This window comes from Nipponia nippon, unplaced genomic scaffold, assembly GCF_047370975.1.
Source record: "Nipponia nippon isolate SJK-2023a ecotype South Korea unplaced genomic scaffold, ASM4737097v1 scaffold_6, whole genome shotgun sequence".
NCBI lineage: Eukaryota > Metazoa > Chordata > Aves > Pelecaniformes > Threskiornithidae > Nipponia > Nipponia nippon.
The window spans coordinates 42,768,358-42,793,258 of record NW_028262380.1 but is presented as its reverse complement, the minus strand read 5'-3'; the positions used below and the strand labels follow the sequence as shown (position 1 = coordinate 42,793,258).

Sequence of the window (24,901 nt, the reverse complement as noted above, 5' to 3'; positions counted from 1 at the left end):
GCCATCTCCTTTTAACTACTGAAATACGTATTATTGGTGAGATGACTGTTGCTAGAATTGAGCAACCTTTGTGACAAAAAAGAAAAAAACCAACTATTAAATGTAAATAACTGATTTTTCAGTTTTCTGTCCTGAACAAGCTTGCTCCCCTTTTTCTTATCTAAACAATCTCCTTTGGCCTGAGATCATAAGCAGAATTATTGTCAGAAAACACTTTCTGGTAAATGTGAATAGTTGGAATATCAAAATTAATCTTAGAGTGGAAAATATGATAATATTACCATTTCTAATTTTGTTGCTACCAACAAAAGTATATTGTTGTGCCAGAATCATACATTCATATGCCATGCATTAAGTAGACAGCTTCTAAAATTTCTGCTTAAATGAGCTAAATTATATATAAACAATGACACACTTGTATATAATAAAGTATTTGTACGTTAAATATACAGAAAAGGTATATGTGCATATGTTGAAACTTTGTAGACATCTGGAGTATTGAGATAAAGTTATGATTTCCAGCTGGAACATGACAATTTTTAAGCAAGTCAGTCTGATGTATTTTAAGAGGAGAGACCACACAGTTAATTTTGATCTCACTGTTGTTCAAACAACTGTATTGTGGACAAAAAAAAAAAAAGCCAGTGCATGGTCTGCTTTGCTTCACTGCTGAACATTTTGGTTTGGATTGTTTTTTTTTTCCCCCTCCTACTTAATTAACAGTTTTGAGTGCTCCTACATATTAGTTTTTGTAGTCTTTATTGTTCTGCTAGTGAGTATCTGCATTTCTGAAAGAAATTCTCATTTCTATTTGAACTGATAGTACGGCAATTAGCAATTCCTCAGAACTGTATTCAGTATCTACTAAGACACGTCTCAGGACCTACAGTTAAGAATAAAGCCTGGAAAAAAAAGTGGGACTAGAGATATGGAGAAGTTCAGTTCACCATTTCCTTAGGTTATAAATGTTTCTTGGAAGTCTTTGCTCATCTACAGATACATGGATGGTTCCAATACAGAGGTTGGTCCCTTGTCTCCAAATCCTCATTAAAAGTATGGCAGTAATTAGGTCTGTCTGATCAGCCCACAGAGGCTACAGCAGAAGTCAAGGCTGAAGTGGTCACTGGGTAGATATCTGAGGCTTATTGTTACTGAAACAGGGCCATTGAATGAAATAGGCCAGAAATGAAAAGAAACCTTGTTAAGAACTTCAACATTTTTACCGTTACTTATATTATCTGGATTGCTCCTTTAAAATATCCTAAGTGTCTTCAAATTGTCTTATAATTTACCTTTTTTAAGAATTGAAGGTTCTGTTAACTTCTATTGTGCATATACCTTTTTCCCCCTTTCTTGACCTCAAAAAATGGACTTTTGTAGCAATGTTTTAGGTCTGAAGAAATAGGGCTGTTCAAGATATGCAAATGCTTTGAACTTTCACTGCCTTCTGACTTTCCTAGACCATAGCTCAGTGGAACTTTTACCTCCTCCCTGACCAGCACTGCATGTCTGATCATCTTTTTGTCTATTTTTCCTTCCTACAGGGACCCTATAAAAATACAGCAGCTGCAGAACCAAATTCGTCTGGAGCAAGAAAGCGGCCAGCGGTATCGTCACCAACAGCAACCTGATCATCATCAGCACCCTCCCTCTTCTCCTTCCTTTCCTCCTCCCCCCTCCTTCCAGGAGCTTGAGTCCAGCCAGTCTGTCACTTCTCCTGTGCCAATGAGTATTCTTAACTCTCATACTTCCCCAACCATGCAGTCTTCCAGCTCCTTCAACTATGCTCGGCCTAAGCAGTTCATTGCTGCTCAGAACATCAGCCCTGCTTCGGGTTATGTGACTCCATCTTCAGGATCATCTACATCCAGCCTTCCTTCTCCTATGTCTCCAACTGCTTCTCAGAAACAGTTTGGGAGAGTGCCTGTTCCCCCTTTCTCTCAGCAGTTTGCTCCAGAAGGGGAGTACGCCTGGTCTCCTTCTTCTCCATCCCCTCCGCCCCCGCCTCCCCCTGTCTTTAGTCCAACCGCAGCATATCCGGTGTGTGATTCCTTTCCACTTCCACCTCCTCCACCCCCTCCTCTTCCTTCACTTTCTTCACCTTCCCACAGCCTGTCTCCAACTCCCAGATTTCCTAATTCCGGCCAGTCTCCAGCAGCTTTTCTCAGCTCCATGTTGCCATCCCAGCCACCACCCGTTTCTGTCAACGCATTAGGCCTCCCGAAAGGAGTGATGCCTCCGTAAGTATCAGCTAATAAGCTCCTTGAGTTTGATTGTACTGAAGATTATTGCACTTGCTTCATTTTATACTTTTCTAGGATCCTTTGCTGTTACCTGCTACCTGACAGGGAGAGATGCATGAATTATTTGCAGATGCCTGTGTGCTAGAGATGAGATAGTCTTCTAACCCTCACAGAAGTGAGATTCTGAAGAAGTCCTACAGTAGGAACACAAAAGAGGAGAAGCTAAAGCTTTAAATTGGAGTTGATGAAAATATGAAAGCAGCAGCAAAAGGCTCTGCATGCCCAGGGCAGTGGAAGGAGAGCCAAGAAAACCCTTCTCATGACCCAGTTCTTTTAAAGTCGCATATTCAGTGATATTTGTAGTCGATGTTCCATTACGTCTGCAGGTAGAGAAATAACAATTAAAGAGAGCATTGTTCACAAGTCCCTATAGCTTTGTGATACTTAAAGTATGAGGTATTAAAGTATACATCTGACAACAAAGTGGTCATAATGATATATTGACTTTTTGGCTAGAGTTTTTGTTCCGAGGAAGTTTGGAAAAGGGTTTAGGAGGGGATTTAGAAAAGCAGTGCATAAAAACAAACAGAATCCCTCCCCCTAACAACTCCGCATACTTGTTTTCCCCTTTTGTCTTCTCTAAAGGCCAAAATAGTATTTTGGAGCATGTCAGCTCCCATCATAGATCAGTTTGTCTTTCCACTGGCACTAGACTCTCATTCCATCCTTAGAGAACAAAGAGACATGCTGAAGAACAAAAATGAGAATAGCTGTATCCAAGGCTTATTTATAACTTTGTCTAGAAGTTTGTCTAAACATATCTACGGTATCTAGGTGACTTGCTCAGCTACATGCCGTTGTGGTGGGAACTTCTGTTATTTCAGTCCAAGACATGAAAAGGAAGAGAAGGAAGAAAGCGGACAGATATCAAATAAATCAATCATGTATATGCTTTAAAAAGCATTTCTTTATCTTGATTTCTGTCATACGGCTCATTGTGGAGTCTGGCCATAAAACAAATTTAGGAGAAAAATGTACATTTTGCCCTTGCACTCACAATAGTTGTGATTTTCTATCTTACTGTGTCCTTTGCACTGGTTGAGTTTCTCTATTGATACTGACTGCTGAAAGTTGCATGATTAATTTACTGACAGCTTGACAGGTAAGGACAGCCCACAAAAGCTTGCAATTACCCCTGGTTTTCCAGGAAAGACTCTAATACAGCTATATAGTTCTGGATAGGAACTGGATTCTCTTTCAAGTTCCTTTCTGTGTGGTGTGAGGGTGACAGCAGCAGCTGGAGCCTCTGCTGTGTCCCTTTTTCCCTGTTATGCTACGTTCATGCACACTTGTCCTCACTTGAGGCATTAGCTATGGTCTTCCCCATTCCCTTCGATCTTTGGACAGAGAGACAACTCTCCAAGGATGCATCCCCCTTCCCCATGCCCCTCACTTCCCCAAGCCCAGCAGCCAGTCTGGGTGTGCAAGCGATGGTGTGTCTGTCCCCCCGGGACAAGGCAGCAGCCTCAGGCTCTGAGCTGAGGATGAGCTGGTTGGCTCTTTGGCCTGCATTCCCTCAGGATATGTAGTCCAGACGGGAGCTGGATCATGTTAACCATACTAAATGTATGTGTGTGTGATTTATCTATATGTATATATATGTACGTGTGTGTATATATATACACAATGAGCATTTGTCATCTGAATTATAACATTAAAACACGGTAAAAGATATATTGCGTGATGGAAAAAAAAAAAAATCTATTGTTATGGGTCTTTGATACCAATTTTTCCCTGGCCTCTCCTTTTTCATTTTACTGTGTAGGTTACTGATGTCTGGTGTGTCTTGCTGAGTAAATTTCTGTCAAGATGCTAGTCAAGCCATTTAGCTTTTTCTCTGCTTCTTGAGCAGTCATACAGTGGTGACATTGAAAATATGGTAGTGGGTTGCTGAAAGTGACCTAAGCAGAGTTTGAAATACCTTTCATGGAAAGGAGGTACATTTTTTACTAGAGACTCCAAATACAGTGTTTGAAGTGGTAGGATTTCCTCTTTAGACAATAACTTTATGTTTTGTTTTTATATTTTAACATCACTACAAGTAGACTTGGACCTGTCATTCCATTTAGATACTTCAACATTTTCATGTCAAGTGCCTCTACCAGATAAAATGCTCTTAAAACAGTTTTCCTGTCTGCTTTCAATGTTTTCATGGCTCCTTTCTCTTGCCTTGTCTTTTTTGTGTGTGTATTTCAGGGTTGGTAATTCACTGTTCATATTTTGATTATATGGTCTTTTTACCATGGTTGTTTATTCTCTTCTCTCCCAGGCATGGGTACTGTGACACCGATAGCCAAATATCTGAAAGAAAACAGTAGATATTTAGCTATATAAAAAAATATATATAGCTATATATAAATAACAAAAAACATTGTTAGGCAGAGTAAGAAATTCTGCAGACTATAAGTTATGCATCTTGATATGCTGTGGAATTTATTGAGTAATTGTTTAATTTTTCATACACTTCAATGATTTTTTCCTTACTAAATCTTAGCACAATTACAGATCTGCTCCTCAGAATCAGTAAGCGTGATTCTTATTCAGATTGCTTTTGTGGTAGGAGCAGAATAAAGGTAAATTAATAAACATTGCAGGGGGAGGTAATAATTTTTGGAGATGGTCAAAGGCCGCATCAGTGAAGTTTTCTGTAAAATGGAAGACACAGTGGTTGTATACAAACCAACAGAATTTTCATTTCTCCTCATGGAGTCAGACCTTCCCTCCATCAGCTTTTTTCAGGCATTTCCTTTCCAGTGTATGTATCATCTTTGTTCTACTTAAAAGAGAAGTTAATCCAAGGAGGTGTTGTGCCTCTTGTTATAGAAGAGGTCATTTTCCTTGGTTTTGGACCCTGGGACTCTGGGGAAGTGACAGCATTATCTAAACCAGTGTGATCAAATGAATATTCTTTCCAGTTGATAGATTTGGAAACATTGCACTGGGGTTTTTTTCTTTGTTTGGGGTGGGGGTTTTGTTGTTTTTTTAACAACGTGTAGTCTTACAGCCTTGCCTGAATCATGGGAATAGCTACTTGTGAATTTACTACATTTTATTTGGACATCTGAAACATGGAAAGCAGCTTTGTGTCATTAGTATCTACTAATTCACCTTCAAATATTTTAAGCATTTATTTGCAATAATTGTATGGTAAATGTTTCTGTTGAATCTTTCCAGTAAGCTCTAGACACTTTGTAGTGCCCTGCATTTTCAAGCTGTGACTGTGGTGGTGTTAGCTGAAAAAGCTTAGGGAATAACCTTTATTTTTTTTTTATTAATAGGGCAGATTTGATAAATTCATGTCTTGCCAGAGACGTGTTATTAAACAAAAGAGAAGTGCTGGTGGAACTGCGTAGCTAATTAAGTACTTAAGGGAATTATGAACACTCGTCAGTTATTTCTGAGGCAAAACTTGGCTGGAGTAAGGTTGTTAGATACCATTCTTAAAAATCTCGGTTCTTTCTTTCTTTACCTAAAGAAAACTCTAGGGTGGGTTGGATGTGTTGGACTCAGGTTAGCTTTCAGTTACAAAAGACTTGCAGGGAGCAGAGTTAATGTGACAGAAACCTAGAATTGAGGGGGTTTTGTTCACAGTTAAACCTGTAGAAGCTAGAATCTGGTCTTCACTGTTCATAGAAAAAACAAATTATATCTGCCTGGATAGAAATAAGTATACTTACAAATTCTAGGTAAGCACATACATCAGTAAGTTTACATGAGCATTTGTGAAAGCAAAATTAATCCCATGAGAAGGATTTAGTGACTATTTAGTGAATATTTAAGTAACAAGAACATAAATCCTGCTACAGAAAGGTGTGGAGTCCTCCAGCCTGGAGAAATGGAATCTCTTTCTAAGTATAAAAACGATGGATTGTCAGCTATACATATATCCTTTTGAAAGCAACTTAAAAAATTACAGTATTTTCTTAAAGTAGACACTTTTCCTTAAAGTCGACTTTTTCTTAAAGTAGATATCTTCAGTAATATTACCTTAGGCGCAACCAGAAAAAAATTTGACTGTACAGAACTGGTGAAAGAACATGATTCTAGATTTGCTACTTTCTGGAAAAGAATGGAAAATGGAAAAGAAAACATTGTTTTAAAGACGAGATTGTCTAAAATATCTGTAAAATGTAATTAAATAAGCTGCTTTTATCACTCTATATAATAAATATAACTGCTCTTTCAATGATCTCTAGAACCTTAAATCCAGATCTTAAAGGAGATTCTGTGGGAATCATGAGAATAGCAACATCAGAGAGAGATCTGCACTTTTTTCCCCATTTGAATCAGAGCCGCTGGTCTGCTTCTGCGGCTGTGTACTGTGACTTGTCCATTGATTTCTGTCTCAAACAGCACTGAAGCAAATATTTTAGTAACCCTTATGTTCCTTGAGTCAGTTAGCAATGATGGTGGCCACTCTGAGGAAAAGCTATACTTCTCCATCTTTTTATCTTACAGCTTTCGACAGTGTCACAGTACAAATGCCAGCTTTCACTTTAGAGTAAACCGTATTGCTGTCCTATGTAGACGAGACATTTACTTTTCCCATTTCTGTAAGTTCTGTCTGTCACAACTGCAAAAAATCGAGGTTACCTACAGTATGATTGCTGTGAAAATGGTGATACGTAGGAGGAAGTACCTTGGTTAAAAATTCCAACATCAAACTGAGGAGAAAGGTCAGGGTGTTTTCTTGCTTCTGAGGGAGCTCACCTCATCTCTGTATGCTACCTATTCAGTCATACCTGGAGTTATCCCTGGATCTCAGGAAAATATATCTGAAGACAAGTATGTCCATAACTGGAAAAATTCCAGCCAATATTAGGGTTTGCTTTCATTCCAAACCCCCAGTTTTCTTAAGCTATTGCTCCTGTCCATTTTTGTTTAAAGTTTCGTGTTTTATTGTGTTGTACCTCCTTTTCCCATGGCTTGGATACTACTTGTGGCTGTCAGACCAACACCCAAGTGGTTTATGTGTGATATCAGATCACTTCTTGTTGATTGTGCTAAGAAACAAGCTCATACTGGGGGCTTTGTTTTTGCACAATGTAACACCTTTTTATTATGTACATGCACATGATTATCATAAAATACCTATCCATATCAGCTTTTTTGAAATATGATGAATGCATGTTTGTTCCACTTGAACTTTGGAATCCAGGTTGTGGCCCAGATCTAATCAATTAAAGGTGCTTAAAAGTAGAGATCAAGGATTTAACACGGAGACACACAGACAATAACCAAAATATCTGACCTACTGTCTCCTGACAATCATTGCATCTGGAAGTCTTAATATGCAAGACGTTTTTATCCAGTTCTTTTTCTAAATAGTATCTGCAGATACTTAAGAAAGTTGTAAGGTGACAAGTGAATTTAACTAAGAGAAATAGTACAGATACCTCTGAAAAGAGAGAGAGGCTATTTGCAGCATTGCTTTGCAGCTTTTTTTGTCTGCAGATTTTTCTCTTCAGAGGGCTTAATTTTATAACTTCCTTATTTTAAGCAGATCTGAATGCCACAGAAATGTCTGTGAATGTAAAAGCCAGGTACAGTGCTTGATAGTTGTGGAGGCCTTAACCAGTAGCATTTCATCAACTGGAGTAAAGGTGAATATTTTGGATATATTACCTTTTCTCAGTCCAGTGTAGGTTTTTCTTCGCATGCTTCTGGCAGTTAGCGGTTCTTCTCAAGATTTCAGGCCTATGAGGGCTGTGCCAGCCTCTTCTACATTCAGGAGCAGTCAGTACTTTAGTGATTTCTTCTTCACCATCAGTTTTAGCATAATGCTGGTAACATTCAGAAAGGCAGATAAGATTACCAGTTATGAAATAGATAGTATTTTTTAAATTGATACCAAAATATGTGGACATCTTTTGAAAAGCAAATGCACTTACGTATCTATGGTAACCAGGGCAGCATGAGGCAGAGGGATGACTTGCTCAGGTGGGGAAGGAACTGAACAGGAGAATGAAAAAGTAGTAATTCTTCTTTTAATGAGTAAAAATGCATTTTTAAAGATAAGCCTTAGCAAAGTAAATTTTTGGTGGTAGGCATGCAGTTTCTGGGTGAGTTGTTCTCTGTGTTATCTAATCATTAAGAAGGATCAAACTTGCTCAGAAATATATGCTATTCATGTCAATCTTGATCCTATCCAATGCTGAGGCATGATTTCTTTACTTTTTTCAGCTACAGTTTCATAACCTTTTCTTGGGTGGTAGAAATAATTGAACTTTTGTTACCTTTGTTTCATTTAGCACAAGTCATCCCTAGTCAGGTATGTGCCTCGGGCATTCCCTTAATTCGGATGCATGTAACGTCGCATTACTGAGCAGAGCAGACTCCTGGTCTCCGCAGCACGTATGGCAAGATCAGACTAAAACGATTTCAATATGCAGCTGCAGCTTCAAAGTTTGTGACCTGTTACAGTGCTTATAGTAACTTTATTCTTACAGTAAGTGAAAAATGTGTTAAATGGGCAGGAATTAGCTGTATTTTTGGAAGGCTTGAGTTTTAAAGGAAAAATCAAGTTACTGTTCATTACCTCAGTACCAGAGAATTGATTTGGATTTCTGTGAAACTAAGCCATATTGGCTGCAAACAGGAATTTGTTCTTGGAAGGATAACAACAGCCAGCCTGTTGCCCTTGTTTACACTGTAAAAGGTACATAGGAAAAGAGGGAAAGGCATCCAGCGTGCACTCTGTGTAATTAAAACATGAAAAGTACTGCTGGTTTGGCCTTCTTTCTAAACAAATGTTAGGGCAAATATTCAAAACTAAGGAGAGCCAAGCCGAGGTTGCAAAAATCTTTGCTGTCAAAAATCTCTGTGTGAATTAAGATGACTGAGTTTTGGCAATTTTGTTTTGCCCTTTCTGACCAAAAGAATTCAGACTTTTGTGCTTTTATCTATGTCTGTATTCAGGCCCTCAGTGACTTAAGTGATGCATTTTTCAGAAGTGCTTAAAATCTACATGAATTTCAGCCTGATTCTCAAAGGCTGATAGTTTCTTTGCACATTTGGGGTGGTGGTTGGGTGCTCGAGACTAATGGCGTCAATATCTTGAAATATGCCTTCTCCGGCTATCTCCTGCTGCCATAGTACTCACAATATACTCTGAAAATTGCATCAGGCAAAGAATGAACATACAAATACACAAATTAATTGGCAGAACGTTTTGTTTGATATTATCCCTGAGAAAAGACGAAAAGAAAGCTGGTGAGTCAGAGGAGGACACAAATCCTAGGAACTTAATGCATCCAGATAAGGGCATGTAGGGATGGTGAAAAATGTTTGCAAAAGCAGCTGAAGAAAGTTTGCTGCCAGGCTGTCTTGACGTGTAAGCCGTCTCTTGGATCTGTGCTTTGGAGGATAGATTTACCAAGGACGTTCTATTTGTTGCCATTGCCTTGTAGCCATTTTGAAATTCAACTCAAGAATGTATGTCTTAAGAGCTAACTTGGTGTGGGGGGGTATGTACATATATATATATATTCATGTGCATATTTTAAAGTGTGTATATGTAGAGAAAGAAAGATATTGTAAAGAGGGGGTGGAAATAGAGCATCTGCAGGAAGAATTACATTTCCTCGTGCACCTCTTCTTTTTTTGTCCCAATTTAAAATAGTCCGGAAAGAGAAAGAGAGATGTTTTCTAAAGACATTTGAAGACATTTTGGCTGATACTCATTTTCATAGTTATATTTTTAAACTGACTACTTCCTTGCTTAAATACATATTTGTAAATATAAATAAAGAGAAGAGAATCTATTTTTTAGGCAAGTTGCCTTGACCGGGTCTTGGATGACACTTCCACACCCACTGTGCAAAGCTGGCGCATAAGCGGAGATCTGGGAGGTTGTTAGGGAGTCTGCCTCTCCTGTTAAAAGCTACCAGGGATCCCCAGGCCATTGCTGAAATATTTGCATACCTTGCTCTTAAATGAAATTCTTTAGCTTCCCTACATGACCTGTTCCAGTGTTGAACTGTCATTGTTGGAGGGTGGAGAGAGGAGAGTTGTACAATCGTTTTGTCTAAGCTAGGCCTGTTGTTCTTCAAGTTGTTGTCTACTTACCATCCTCAATGGACATAGAGAACCATTGAATGTCAGCTACTTTCTGATGTTTTATGTTTGATTCACCTCTCTATCTTCATTCTCCTCATTTCCTGACCAAATAAAGAAGGTATTTTTGTGTGTGTGTGTGTGAGACATAGCTTGTCACAAAAGCTATGCTTTTAAAACCATCTGACAGTTTTCTTGTTCTAAAACTTTCCAATTTGCCCTCTTTTTCTTGAAGTCAGTGGTAAAACTGGATTCAGTGTCCAACAGCAAGGAATAAAGGAAAACAGTGAAATTTCATGTCTTATGCTAATATGTCCCAGAGTTATATTTCTTTTTCTCTTGAAATAATGGTGTTATTGTCCAAGTTTTAATCTCACAGATTCTTGAGAGATGCTTAATATGTTAGTGCTGATTTTCCTTTTGCATTGCTGTCATGCTTTGAACATTTTTCCTGAGTTTCATCATCATTAGACCACCTCTAGACTAATTACAAAGATTATTGTAAATGACAGTTGTTACCTGCAAACGAGTTGCAAGCTCTGCAAGTTCAGTGTCAGCCAATTTGAGAAATGTGGTTTTTTATTTCACTATTCCAGTTGTTAAGGTTGAAATACTAAATACTGAACTTAGTATACATAGACCTTTGAAAGACCTCATTGGTCTATATTCATCTGGTTTGATAGGAAAAAAAATCATTGCTACTCTCTGAATAGCTTTTTTTCAGACAGTTATGCAGCCATATAATAGAAATTTCAGCCAGATTCTGTTTTCCTGATTTACTAGGGAACTTACTGCAGCTCCTGAAGGCTTACTCAGAAGCCATAAGTGAAGTGTATCAAAGCTACTTCTTTTTGCCTATCTGTATGCCCTTCAACCTGACAGAGAGAGAAATTAGTGAGGTTTGATAGGTTTCAATTTTCATTTCCTTATTATGCTACGTGGTTTTGAAATGGACTTGTAATATTGTTCTCTTGTGTTTAGTAGGGACATTGAACTTACTTACTGGCTTGTAATTCTCTTGGTACTCCTTCCCCTTTTAAAAATGGGTGTGTTTGCTTAGGGGTTTTTGTTTTCAGAGATAACTGATAATGCTTCAGAAAATGCTTTCATTTATTACTGAAATCGACTCCAGAGCACTTAGCCCATCCCCCTCTCTTCATGTACTGTTGTGACTTTCTTGGGTAAACTGTACCTTTTACCTTTACAGCCTATTGAGTGCTAGGCATCAGCAGGCCTTTTTCCGCTAAGACTTTTTTTATCACTCAAGTATGAAATTTGTAAGAATGTGAAATGAAAACTGTATTTTGTAATGTATCACTTGGAATTTTCAAGGTAGGATGCAGGTCTCCATTAAAAGCTGGTACAGGGCTTCTTCAAGGTGAAGCCAAATTTGAAATTTGCTGCCTTGAAGTTGGCTGGATTTTTTGGGGGGTGTGTGTCCTTATCCAAAAAGTGACAAAATTTGGTTCCGTGGCAGTGCTGGGCTGGGTGGGGTAAGAGGCTGGAAGGTGAAGGGAAAGACTGTGAGGAGAAAGACAGATGCCACCTTTCCACTAGCCTTCCAGCAGTTGGTCCAGCCTCCCTGAGGGATGTTACCTCCTGATCCCCTTTTCCCTCCTTCTCTGGTCCATTTTCCTTCCGTATCTTCCTTTACATGTACTCTCCCCAAATTTCTTGACTTATTGAAGCATCTCTTTCTTGAAGAGACCTTACCCCTTCCTCTTGGCATTCTCTTGCCTCCCTGTAGATGGGATAATTTTCCTGACTTCTTCCCCAAAACAGAGTGGAGGAGACTTTGTTACTTGTGACTGAGAACATCCCCAGCCAAATGCTGAGGGAATTATTCTGCTTGGTGACTGAGAAGATCTCCAGCTAACAGCTGAATACTTCTAGGGTGAGGGATGTTGTTTTCTGGCTCTGTGCCATTAAGCTGTGATTTAATGTGAAAACGCAGTTCTTTTTCAGAAGATCTTCACCATTTTCCCATTTTAAATTTACTTTCAGTAACAGAATATGAAATGTTTATGGAATTTAGGCAGAAATGTTTCCAATTATTGACTTCTCCATCTAGTCACTTAATTCCTTTTTGGCTTTGGACGGCATATGTGTATTGTTTCATTTTAACTAATGCTAAAAATTAGCATTGAAAACACTTGCTGAAGAACAGATTTTCTCTAACCATGTTATAGAAACATAGTACCAAACAATATCCAACAAAAGTTCTTATTTCTGTATGATTCTTGTTTAACATTTTGGTGCTGGTAATGGAATTATTAAGTTGTGTATTGGAAAGAAGTTTACCCCTTACATGCTGGTCTGATTTTTTCTATGTGTGTCATCTGTGAGTTTGGCAACTTACCTGATCGATTCCATATTTTGCATAAGTCATTCCTATGTAATGGGCTGATCCCTATTTAGTTGATGAAGTTTAAAAAAAAACAACCCAAACTACTATTGAATCAGTATCAGTGTTTTAAACGACAATGTGTGACTTCACTGGAGAGATGGGGTGTGCTACAAGTTTCAAATACAGATAGCAATGTTGAGTTCTTCACAACTGTGTAAGAACAGCTGATCTCCAGTAGAAATGACCACTGTTAGGAATTTCCAGCAATAGAGCCACCATAACATTACTGAAAGTGTGAAATATTAGCGCAGACTGGAAAAAAAAAATTCCCGTGCCATTTCAGGAAATGGGAGTGAGGCATCCTGAAAGTGCAATCATAACTTGTAGACTGGTATGAGGAACAGCTTAGCTCTGTGAATGCAAACTGCTAAATGGTTGCTATTCCACTGTGAAACCCTGCTGCTGAAAACTGCTTTACAGGGATGATTTTTCTTTTTGCCAGTGTAACCTAGACTCTGTGAACGGCTCTTCTTTCAGAAACAACATTTACATGTTGCCTTCTGGGTAGGTGTTCACAGAGATACGAAGAATAAAAATGAATTATGTATTGTGTTTTGAAAAGCTGTAACAAGGAATTAGTTACTAAATAATATAGAAAATTAATAATTGACTGCCTTGTCTTACATCCTTCTGAGCTTTATCCATCTGGTACTTCATAGGAAGATAGTTTATCTTCCATCCCCGCTTATCTAGTCATGCTTTCTCTTTCATGTTTCCTCTCGCTTTGCTTTATTGCCATTGCTCATCAGTTTCCTCTTTGAGTCTATGGTGTTTACAGCCACCACTACACAATCCTGAGCCCTATTTTAACTCATGCACAAATAGAGTTTCAACTTTGTCATTAAACTAACCATTTAAATCAGTGATGTGAGTTAGAAGGGACAGCATAGTAAGTAACATGCCAGACCTTTAATTTCAAAGACGCAATGTCATTTTCTTCAGTAATAGCAGTGATTCCAGATAAATTCCTAAATACCAATGATTTCAGGAAAGCTCATGAATTTTGCTGTACTGTTTTGCAGGGGATTTCCCAAGAAAACAGGCAGAACTGCTAGGATAGCATCAGATGAAGAGATTCAAGGGTCAAAAGATGCTGTAATTCAGGATCTGGAAAGAAAACTTCGCTTCAAGGAAGACCTTTTGAACAATGGGCAACCGGTACAAAAACATAAAATACCCCCAGGGAATGGGAGTGGGCATCACGGGTAGTTTCTCAGATGTGCTGCATATAAAATAGTTGTTGTAGATTACTTTTATATTTTATGTATTTATGATTTTTAACTGCATTTCCAAAGCTACATTTCCATAAGGCATGATAGTATATGTTTTGGCCTATCATTCCTTCTCCTGTTGGACAATTTTACTTGGACTTAATAAAGCCATTGATGTCTCAAAGATGATGAATTCGCATAAGAAACCTGCACAGTCTGTACCTCAAGGGCTTTTTCAGCCTTAGAAGCCATTTGCTTTTGACTGTTCATCACTGGGTGGCTTGCCAGTAAGCATATGCATAGCTCTTGATCAGTCCAGGCTCATTCTACCTTTTGTCCAGCTGTTGGACAACAGGGGGAAAGAGTAGGTGATGAGTGGATATCAGAGGGAGCCAAGGCAGTTCATCATGAGAAACAACCCATTAGGAACCAGGCATCATTAGATTCTGCAGTTGTGGGACTTTTTGACCAATAGAATAAAAAACAACCTATAGTACTAACTTACAGACTTTATGAAGAATTAACAATCTGCCTGAGAAGTCAAGAAATGAGGTAAAATGGGCAAGTATATCAAACAACTGAAATGCACAGCAGCAAAATTCTCCATTAATTTTTGTGCATTTTAAGATATGCATAAAAAGATAAAATACCAAATTCTTCCTGCTCAGAGCTGATGAGAAGCAGCTCTCCTAAGACTTGATTACAGTTATTAAGGCATTGATTTAAATGTCTTCGAAGCAGGAATCTGTTTTAAGGGAAAGTAATTGTAAAAATGTAGACTGTTGCCCCTGTTTTGTCAATGAAATGTTTTCAAAAGCATCTGAATGCCTTGGGATACCTTTGTGTCAGTGAAAGGTAGCATGCTTTAGCAAACTTCTGAGCATGGTCCTGAGAAATCTATGTTTTCTACCGTGTCTGAGATGCGGACTATGGTGTTGTAGTTCAAGATAGCATATTGAGTCTAACTATCTACCCCACAGATGCTGGATTCTGGTTCTTAATAAGGTCAATGGAGTGAAATAGGGAAAAGACTAGACAGAGCGACTAGTGCTACTGTACTTACCTTTCTCTGTTGACTGCATGGGGTTCAGCAGTTTTCTGTAGCAGTTAAGCAGAATCACTCTCATAGTGTATAAGTTCCCATTTTTTTCAAAGGAGGTGGGCTGAGCATGACTGTCAATGCCTATTTTGGAAAGTGAGAGAGATGTTTGGCCTGGACAAATGAATGGAATGTCCTGAGAAAACCCACATGGCCTGAGTCAAAAAAAACCAAACCCAACTGTGATCAGATGATGTGGGAGCTTGAACCAAGTAAACTCTGGTTCTGTGCTTGCCTTCAGGCTTTTGCCTTGCAAATTCCTGTCTTGGGTGATTCTGTTTGTGTAATCATGGCTGTGGGCGCTTGGAGTGATCACAGAAGAAACTGAAGAAAAGTTCATGACTTGCTTAGACATTTGTAACCAAGCCAAGATTGGTACCTAGTTTTCATGAACCTCAGCCTGCTGGTTTAGCTACAGTATGACATCTTTTATAAATTAATTTAAATGAGCTTTTTTAAAAATGGAAGCATTAAGTAGATGTAGTGTTCTACAATTTCCACTCTTTCATTTTTCTGGTTAAATGAGGCATTTCACCATGTAATGAGTTTGCCTTTCATTCACTGGCATTTTTTTTCAGTGTTGATTTGTAAGAAAGTATCTAAGTGCCTGAAATGTGTTATTGCATGTAGAAGGAAAACTAATAATGAAATAATTGAATTGTACACTTAAGGTTTTCTTTTAACTTGCTTTACTTTCTGAGTGTAAATTGTCTTTTATAAGCTGTCTCCTTAATTTCCTAAAGAGTAAGAAGAAATAGAAATAAAAAACCTTAAAGAATAATATTTTTCTATAAAGCTGTCATATTTTTGACAAAATAATCAAGTAGAGTAGTATCTCCTTAGCATTTTTGGCAGAGTTTTCTGCTGTGTAGTTCTAATGAAAAAATCAACCCGAACAACTAGGAGTAAGATTTGGGATGATTTGACATGCACTTTTTTGATGGCCATGCTGATTTAAGCAGTTCCTATTGCTCATTCCTGCCCAAGTTCCTGGCAGGAGGATGGAAACAAATGGCAGAGTCAGGGCAAGGGTTGCTTAAGCCAGAAGAGCCACTTGTAATGCAAAAAAAATGCATTACAAACTGTGGTAGAAAATTTCTGTTAGAAACATATTGCTGCTCTGTTTTATTAACATTACTTAAAGTACTGCTTACTGTCAAACTGCCTCATAGTTCTTAAGGAGAAATAAGAATTTTTCTTTCTTCTTTTCCCTCCCCCTTAACCCATCCCTGTATTTTTTGTTCAGAGATTAACGTATGAGGAGAAAATGGCTCGTCGGTTGCTGGGAGCAGACAGTGCTGCAACTGTCTTCAACATACAGGAACCAGAAGAGGAGCCTGCTATACAGGTGCCACATAACTCTACAATTTCATAGGAAAATAAAAAATGCCTTTCAATTTTTCTTTTTTACAGGCTGTGAAGTGTCTTAAAAAAAGTCCTATATAAGACAATAAATATACACACTATAGGACGGTTTTGATTACAGACGTCATATGTTATATATCAGTGAAGTAAACTGGAGGATCACATGCCTATTGCTCAGTTTTTCCATACTGAATAAGGTTAAGAGTTCTCAAATGTCTGCTCTCTGCTTTAAATTCTTCCGTTTATCCTATTCTGTCCTGACCTTTAAGTCTCTCAAGGCAAAAATACATCTACTATCTTGAAACCATCTCTTTATGTGTGTAATCTGCACTTTTTGGATGCAGACCAAAAACACAACAGAAAGTCTGCTTGAAAGGCCAGGTACATGTTCTCCATTGTTCAGATGCCAGAGCTGCTATTCGGAAATGTGTAGCATGCGTTTGCTTATGTTACCACATAAAGTACGTTCTCCTGATAAAACCTCTGAGAAACTGTCACGGATGCCTCTTGGTCTTCTTTCTGCCTCTTGATCTTTTTTTCTACCCTTGCAGGAAGCTCGCTCTGTTGGTGCTTCTGTAGTGAGTCCTGTGGATATTCAAAAGGTTAACGTTTTCACCTTTTTCTGTCTTGCATTCTGTCCATTGATTTTTTTTTTTTTTTGCTGTCATCCTTGCCCTTTCCCTTCTACTGTTCTCGGTTAATAACGGGAGGTCACCTAGCATTAATAACTGGGGAGATTTGGGCTGCACTCCCTTCAGGGTGTTAAAGTTGTTCTGTAAGCCTAATTGTCTGAGTGCAGGCAGCTTAACTGCAGTAATGGCGTGCTCCAGTATCTTCCTGCTGTAATGTTAACATACACTGATACTAACTGCCTTGCATCCGAATCAGCTGCTCTTTATATATACCATGTGTACTTCAGGGTTTACTTTTATGGTAAACTTTCAGGGAACAAAGAAATTAAAAAAATATCTGCAGTTTACAAAGGTATTTCTCCTTCCAGTTTTTACCGTTATTGAGGGTTATGATTAGTTCTGTAACCAGTCAGTAGAAAGACTAGATGTCATTTCCAGACCAGAGGCAATGATAGAGGATGGGTATGTGAAAGGAGGCTTCGAATGAGACGTGTTCTATCGTAGATAAAATCAGGGTTAGAGACAGTGGCCAAAGGTCATTTGAAAGAGTGCCTGAATTTCTGCTGACTGAGAAGAGCATTGTCTAATAAAGATTTTTTTTTTTTTTTTCCTGCTTCTGAGCTTTCTTACATTCTGGCATTATCTTTGTTATCACTAAGATTCAAAGCAGGACTTTTGTACTGCAAAGTAGACAGAGTGAACAGTTCAAGAAAGTAAATAACTCTGTATGTCACAGTAACGTTTCCTAGTATCTGAATAGCAATTTTAAAGAAGCAGTAGTGGATGAAACTTTCCACTCTTCTTTCTATATCTTGAATACTCTTATGATAAATTTTGTTTTTAAGGAAGAAGTGATACTTTTGGCCAGACAAAGGGGACCATGGCAACAGGAGTAAAGGGAGGCAACTATCATGGCCTGCCAGTGTTGCCATTTTCTCGTTTTCTTTCTAATTTTTACAGGCAATTGTAAACAAAATCATTTTAGCCTTCTGGTGCAGCCTCCGGTACAGTTCTATGCAAATAGCAGATGTGAACCATATGGTGTTCTGGCCATCTGGAAACAAAACCCACTTTAAATCTGCCTGTACCCTCAAGGAAATATTAGTGTGTTTCTTTTGTCTTTATGAACTGCTTCAGAATACTTTTATTCTTATAGGCTTTTTTAAAAAATGGAAAGAAAGCAACCAATGACTTTCCTTCCCCTTATAAATTAGACCTTAAGATAACATGAAATACAATTTTTGCCTCATACCAGATGTCTTCATTGTTTCATAGGGAAGTTATTGGAGGCATGGATTATAGTTTTTCTTCAACAAGATAGAGTTTCCTTTTATATGTAAAACCTTAATGGATTGTCAAAGATCAGCAGAATACAAAAAAACATTAGGAACACATCTTGCTGAGCAATGTGTTGAAGCTGGACACTAATATGTACCTTTCTTGTTTGACAGGAGTATAAAGTCTCCAGCTTTGAGCAAAGATTGATCAGTGAAATTGAATACAGGCTGGAGAGATCTCCTGTGGAAGAATCAGATGACGAGGTGCAACATGGAGATGAACCTATTGATAACAGTATGTCACCGTATTTTGAGATAAAGCTGAAGCATTACAAAGTCTTTGAGGGAATGCCAGTCACATTTACATGCAAAGTGGCAGGAAATCCAAAGCCAAAGGTAAGAAAAGAGGGTAAATGTTTCTAGAAACGCTCTGAAGAGTTCTCTATCGGTACCTTACAGTCGGCCCCTGGACCCTATGGGCTGTATCTTACAGGAACAGCAGACATTCTCTCTTGACAAGACAGACTCCTAGCTGGTATAAACTGTCAAATCTCTTTTGACATCACTGGAATTATTTAGATTTATACTAGTCAAAAATCCTACTATGAGGCTTCAGCTCTTAGTTACTCCCTCCTGAGACTTCATCTCAATTATTTTACCTAGAAGTAATACTTCCATCATTTTCAGAGTTACCTTCAGGGTACATCTGTACCACAGAACGCAGTGCAATGCTAGAAAACCCCATGTGAGCTGGCACAGTAGTCCCAAAAGCAACCTCTTCAGGTTAACAGTGGTAATTAGCTCAGGCACAGCAACATGCTAATGCAAAAATACGTTCCTTCTGGTTCAGAAGCCAGCATGGTACCTCTACATTCTTCAGCATTGCAGAGTTTATATCTACACACCCTGACAAGACTAAACTTTAGTGAAAGTTAGAGGAAGGCATAATAAAATACCATAAGCTCCCATATATCCCAACAGCAAGATGAGACATGATGGTGAGGTTTTAATGATGAGCTTCTGAGGGAGGGTTGGGCTTGGGAAGCATTTCCTTTTAGCACATGTAAAAGTACCAGTTGCGTGATGTGAGCGATCTGGAAGAATGCCTTCCTTTGGTAGGTTGTGTTTAACCATTTCAAAAATTGCTTGGCAATCAACTGACTCATTATGCAGCAGGCAAACAGCAGTAGCTTCTTCAGCTTCCTTGCCAAAGCCAGTATCTTCCCCGTGAGGTCCTTGTAGCTCTTACAGTGACCTCTTGTGGATAGGGGCTCTTTTCTTCTTAGACAAGATCAAAGGTGCCTTATCTCTTAGATAAGATCTTCACAGCAGCAGCCACATCCAAATCTCTCATGTAGTGTAAGTTTTACAGGCATTTAGGATTTTGAACAGAGATAAATGCAAATGACTTTACATGATTCTGTGTCCAATGATATAGGTGTATGATACTGCACAAACTGTAAAAAGAAAAATGGACTTTGTCAGGTAGCAGAGAAGGAACAACAGAGAACTAGAGCTATGCCTACCTTAGCAAGTAGTGCAGACCAGAAGAAGCAAATCTGTGGAATGGGATATCCATCCCTGCGTGCATTTCAGGAGGTTTTACTTCAGGCTAGCTCTAATCTCGTCCCACAGACTGAAGCAGATGCAGCACATTAGATGTGTTCTTGGAGCACATTTTCTGGCCTAGTTTCATCTGAAAGGAGTCCAATCCTGTGCTCCAAGACCGCAACACGATGTGAACCGCTGCAAAGTAAGTGGGGCTGATCAGTATAGTCATATCAAAAAAGCACTCCTGCTTCAAACTGAAGACACACACTGAGAAGATTAGCCCAGTCTGACTGAAACCAAACCTTTGATGTCCAGCATTACTTCTGAGATGACCGTACAGAAGAGTCTGTTGTGCTGAATAAGGGTGGAAGAGAAACGGGTCGGTTGGTGTTAGAGGTGCAGTGTGCTGGAGAGGTACTCTTTTTGCCTAAGGCTTATGACTAAGTTGCTGGATCACCTGTTATGAGTCAGCCTTAGTCAACTTCGCCATTCCGTAATTTTCACAGTTTTCAATTAAGGTGTAGTTTCACAGTCCTCTTAATCTGATTTAAGACGGATGAAAGAGGATGTCTCCTTTCCCTCACTCTCCTTGTTTTGGCGTTAGGGATTGCACAGCCAAGAAACCACATTGTTAGCACTTCCTCTAAAGCATGGCATTATAAAGGAGTATCTGATGTGAACGCACCCTGATTCAGATACGATGTTCTGTTTTTCTGCAGCGTCAAAGCGTGCACATTAAGAAGTGATTTGCTCTTGCACCTGGGACTATGACCCTTTATTCCGTTCACTTGCAGATGCTTTGTGCGATTCGTTAAGTTGCTTGGGATGGAACCAATTTCAGTCCCGTTGGATGGCTACTTGTTAGCTGGGTTTTGCAAATGTCAAAGGCTGTATCTTCCCCTCATCTGCCGGAGCATGCCAAGATAGCAATTTTGAAATGCTCGATGGCTGAGGGCTGCCCTTCTGCTGTCATTTGTTGAAGCTGGAAGTGTTGCCTCTGAACAAATGCTTTACTTTGGCAAATGAAAAGCTGGAAATAATTTACTAACTTGAAGCTCCTCCTTTCTAAGTATTCTGTCAGCTCTGCCAAGGAATGGCTTTGGGAAGGACTGTAGTGTTTCTAAAATCTGGCATTCATTACAAGGGGTTTTTCTAAGCGGGGTTATTGGCTTGATTATTTTTTCCCCTGAACATGCCATGTAAATTGAATACCGATGTGCAAATTCTGTCTTCATAAATATGACTTTTTAAACCTGAGTCTACTTTTGTTATATCCGTCAGTGTAATGCAAAACTATTTTCTCATTAAAACGAGAACCTGTGGTGATAGAGGAGGGATTGTGGAATACTTCTTTTTAAGAGATTTCTCTTCAGAATTAGGACAATGCCCTACAAAAGGTTAATTGAGACATGAATGTTGCATAAAGCTCGTACTGCTCGCTCTTCACATGGCTGAATATAATTCTTAGTGATTAAAAATGCCTGTGCTGCCCAAGATCAAAAACCCTTTTGTACTGTGTATGCCATTGTATTTCTAGTCATTACACATTGGTTTCTGAAAATCTGGTACAAATAAAAGCAATCCAGATGCGGTGTTCAGTGCTTACATAGTTTAATGGTACATTTATTAAAAGGTATCCTAGAAAGAAAATACTTCACTGCAAGGGCCATTGTCTCCAGCAGTGGTAGTGTTTTACTTATCGACTCCATGTCAGATAAAGGTAATATTAAGAATTTACTTCTCGTAAGTAAAAGCCAGTGATGTGAATGCTTTTAAACTTAGTGGAAACGAGTATTGGACAACATATGCATGATGTTTGGATAGCTGGTTCAGTTAATATTTGCATGTATTTCCATGTAATAATTTCTGGCATGTCTCCTGATATTTTTGATAAGTGCATTGTTATTAAATAATTACAACTTAATGCAGTAGATTTCCAAGCAACGTTATGACACACGTAAAGCATGCAAGTTAAAACTCATTTTTTGCAGCTATGTTGTTACCAGCATCCATTAGCCTGTGTATGTAAGTGATCAAATATCTTTTGCATCTCCAGTAAGTGCTCTGTCAGCAGATGAGAAGACATGACTAAATCTTTTGTTAGCACCACAGAGTCTCTGCAAGGCTGCTGACAGACAAAATGGGGAACGAGTATAACCAGCTATTGAGGAAATGAAATCATTTCTAGTTATGCATAATGCTTGTTAATATAAAAACCACACATGGTAATTAATTTTTAAGGGAAATTTCCACTCGTTCCCTCTAAAACATTCTCCATTGTCTTTTTGTGAAATTTAAGAGATATCCTTAACTTCCCCCCCCCCCCCCCCCCAGTGAATGAATTTAGAGCTTTGAAATGTTGACATGTATGAAGAACCTGGCATATTAAACTCTATCAGGAATTGTGCTTTGCTCTGCCACTTCGTTTTTACTGGACAGCCGCCACCCTTTCCTCACTGTAAGACCTGAATTCCCACTTCAAGAATTAGAGTGGGGAAAATGTGTGCGTTTTCCTCATGCTAAAGAGTCCCGGCAGTCACGCGACCAGGACAAATAGATTTGTTCTACTTTGTACGACTTAACCTCGTAAAAGTTGTGTAGGTATCTGCACAAGTGACTTAAGAAATGCTGAGCACCACTGACCTTATGGAGTAATACACACTGAAATGTGAGAAATGACAAGTAAATAATGTTCTGCTCAACTCTTGGTTTGGGGAGCTGACTACAGCCTTCCTAGTATAACATTTTTCACATATTCCTCTGTGTGTTTTCATGCATACACCACGTTTTTCTTTTGATTCCAGCAGATTTCAGTTTGGGATTTTATATTATTTTTTAAATATAGCAAAAAACCCCCAAAGCTAGGTCAAAATATTTGATTTTTTTTTCGCCTCAAGTTTGAGGCATTAAAAACACATACATGGTTTTTGTGTAATTTATGGATTACTATAAGGCGTTATTCTGCATACATCATTTTTTTTGGCTCACCGAAAGTAGATCTTGGGTCAGCCAGAGAATAACATTATGTATCAAAAGTACTGGAAAGACCTCGGTTTGATAGATAATGTAACCGTTCTGGTCAACTTGGAACTATACTGGTGTTGGCCTACAATTATTAAAGGCTATCTATGTGCTGACTTGCTTTGAAGTGTTTCCTGTTACTTTGTAAAGCTGTCCGTTTCTGTAGATGTCTGTCACATCGGGGTGACGCTGTTGGTTTCAGTCGTGCAATTATCCGGAGCTGGCCCCTTCGCATACCCAACTGCTCGTTGCCAGTGGGAGCAGCTGCATCCCCGTCTGGCTTTTTGGTCCAGTCCAGTCGGCGTGATGGATATGAGACCAAACTGGTGTTCCAACAGTGAGAGCGTTACTGCTATTTTATTCATCATTGAACTAATTATTCCTATAATTACCTTGCTTTATGATTTTGTTTTCTGAAAAGAGAGCAATAGCGTTCTTTCTCTGACTTCTTCAGATTTAAGTGAAATAAAAATTTAAAATTGGTAGTCTTCTCTGAAATAGAACTTTTTTTTGTAATGACATTTATTCTCAGTTCTGGAAATGTTCAGCTGCTGTTCTGTCCTCGGGATGGGTACAGCCCTTACGCACCCGCACATTTCTTCGGTAAATGTTCTTGTTGCCGTCTTTCTCTTTGAAGGATTGCTAATCTGTAACTTGTCTTTTGGTGAAAGTGGTTCGTGGAGCGTGGTTCTGCACTTTCACTAGCGGATCGAACCGGTTTTCTTTTAATGCTTACTAGAGAGGTTTTCAGCAGTTAAGATTCGTTAGCGCTGTTAATTGAGAAGCGATGACAATGAGCACCCACCTCTTATCAGCGTGCCTTGTTTTTTCCTGCAGATTTATTGGTTTAAAGATGGGAAGCAAATTTCTAAACGAAGTGATCACTACCGAATTCAAAGAGAACCTGATGGAACTTGCTCACTGCATACTGCAGCCTCCACCCTGGATGATGATGGGAATTACACTATTATGGCTGCTAACCCACAGGTAAATGAAGGTTTGGCTCCAGAGCAAACGTGCTTCTGGACATAAATCTTCAGAAAACTATCTCATCTTACGTATGCATGATTTAATTAGATGATGAAGTCACCATAAAGTATGTAAGCTCAATTTCTGTTTTCATCTTGCATCAGTAGGGTGGGACCTTTCTATCTCCAAGAGATTAGCAACTCAACAGCAGGTTTTTTTCCTACAGTTTGAGGTTTCAGAGGGGAGGGGGTGTTGTTTTTTAATCACTCTTCCACCATTTATTTCAGTTGATAACATCTCAGTATCCGAACGGAGCATGGATAGCATGCATACTCTAAAGGGAGAAAAAAACCCAGTTTACCAGCAGAAGTAACCCAATCCAGCAATTTCATTTTTCTTCTGTTGACACTGCTCACTGACTGAGGCCAACTCTTTGAAATGAGTAGGAGCATATCACACCTCAGCATGTTTACATTAGGCAGTGATTGCAATTCTGTAAGGCAAAAAATTCTAGCACTGATTATGTAGGGGGGGAGGTCTCCTGTGTTGATCCCGAAGCCTTAAACAATGTTTTTCTGAAACACAGAGTGTTACTGGTTTCGTAATATTATTTGCTCTTCGTAGACCCAATACAAGAGCTGAGGTGTACAACAGAAACCCACTAGCGCGTTGGACACAGCTAAACTTACCGTTCACGCGCCCTATTGAAGTAACTTTGTCATTCCGCTTTTCCTACGGCACAGCAAATTGAAGGGAAAGATTTGCGCGTGAGAAACCAAGGCAGTAACATAACTGTAGGGATGTAACGAATTATTTTCTTCTGCAGCACCAAACATCTTGCAAAGAGCGGGCCTGCAAGGAGAATCACACTGTGAAACAGCAAACTGGATCACTGAGACAGGGTTTAATCTGAAGAGGAGTGTTGTGCTCTGTTGTGAAGGTTGCTAGGTTACTTAGCATGACGCTGCCATTTCTGCCTTGCTCTTTGTCAGTCCTGCTCGTATTGCAGCC

General features: G+C 38.9%; 1 protein-coding gene across 6 annotated transcripts in view; it reads left to right on the top strand.

Moving 5' to 3' along the window:
- PALLD (palladin, cytoskeletal associated protein) overlaps nt 1-24,901 on the top strand; it is a 213,311-nt gene that overhangs the window by 172,785 nt on the left and 15,625 nt on the right. For 5 of the 6 annotated variants that reach the window (XM_087736095.1, XM_087736094.1, XM_087736096.1 and 2 more), the window contains 6 exons: nt 1,545-2,240; nt 13,788-13,923; nt 16,322-16,423; nt 16,992-17,042; nt 18,524-18,745; nt 23,759-23,908. In XM_087736095.1, coding sequence (XP_087592221.1) covers nt 1,545-2,240; nt 13,788-13,923; nt 16,322-16,423; nt 16,992-17,042; nt 18,524-18,745; nt 23,759-23,908 — 1,357 coding nt within the window. The remainder of the gene's footprint in view (nt 1-1,544; nt 2,241-13,787; nt 13,924-16,321; nt 16,424-16,991; nt 17,043-18,523; nt 18,746-23,758; nt 23,909-24,901) is intronic. The other variant, XM_009474784.2, reaches the window with a different exon arrangement.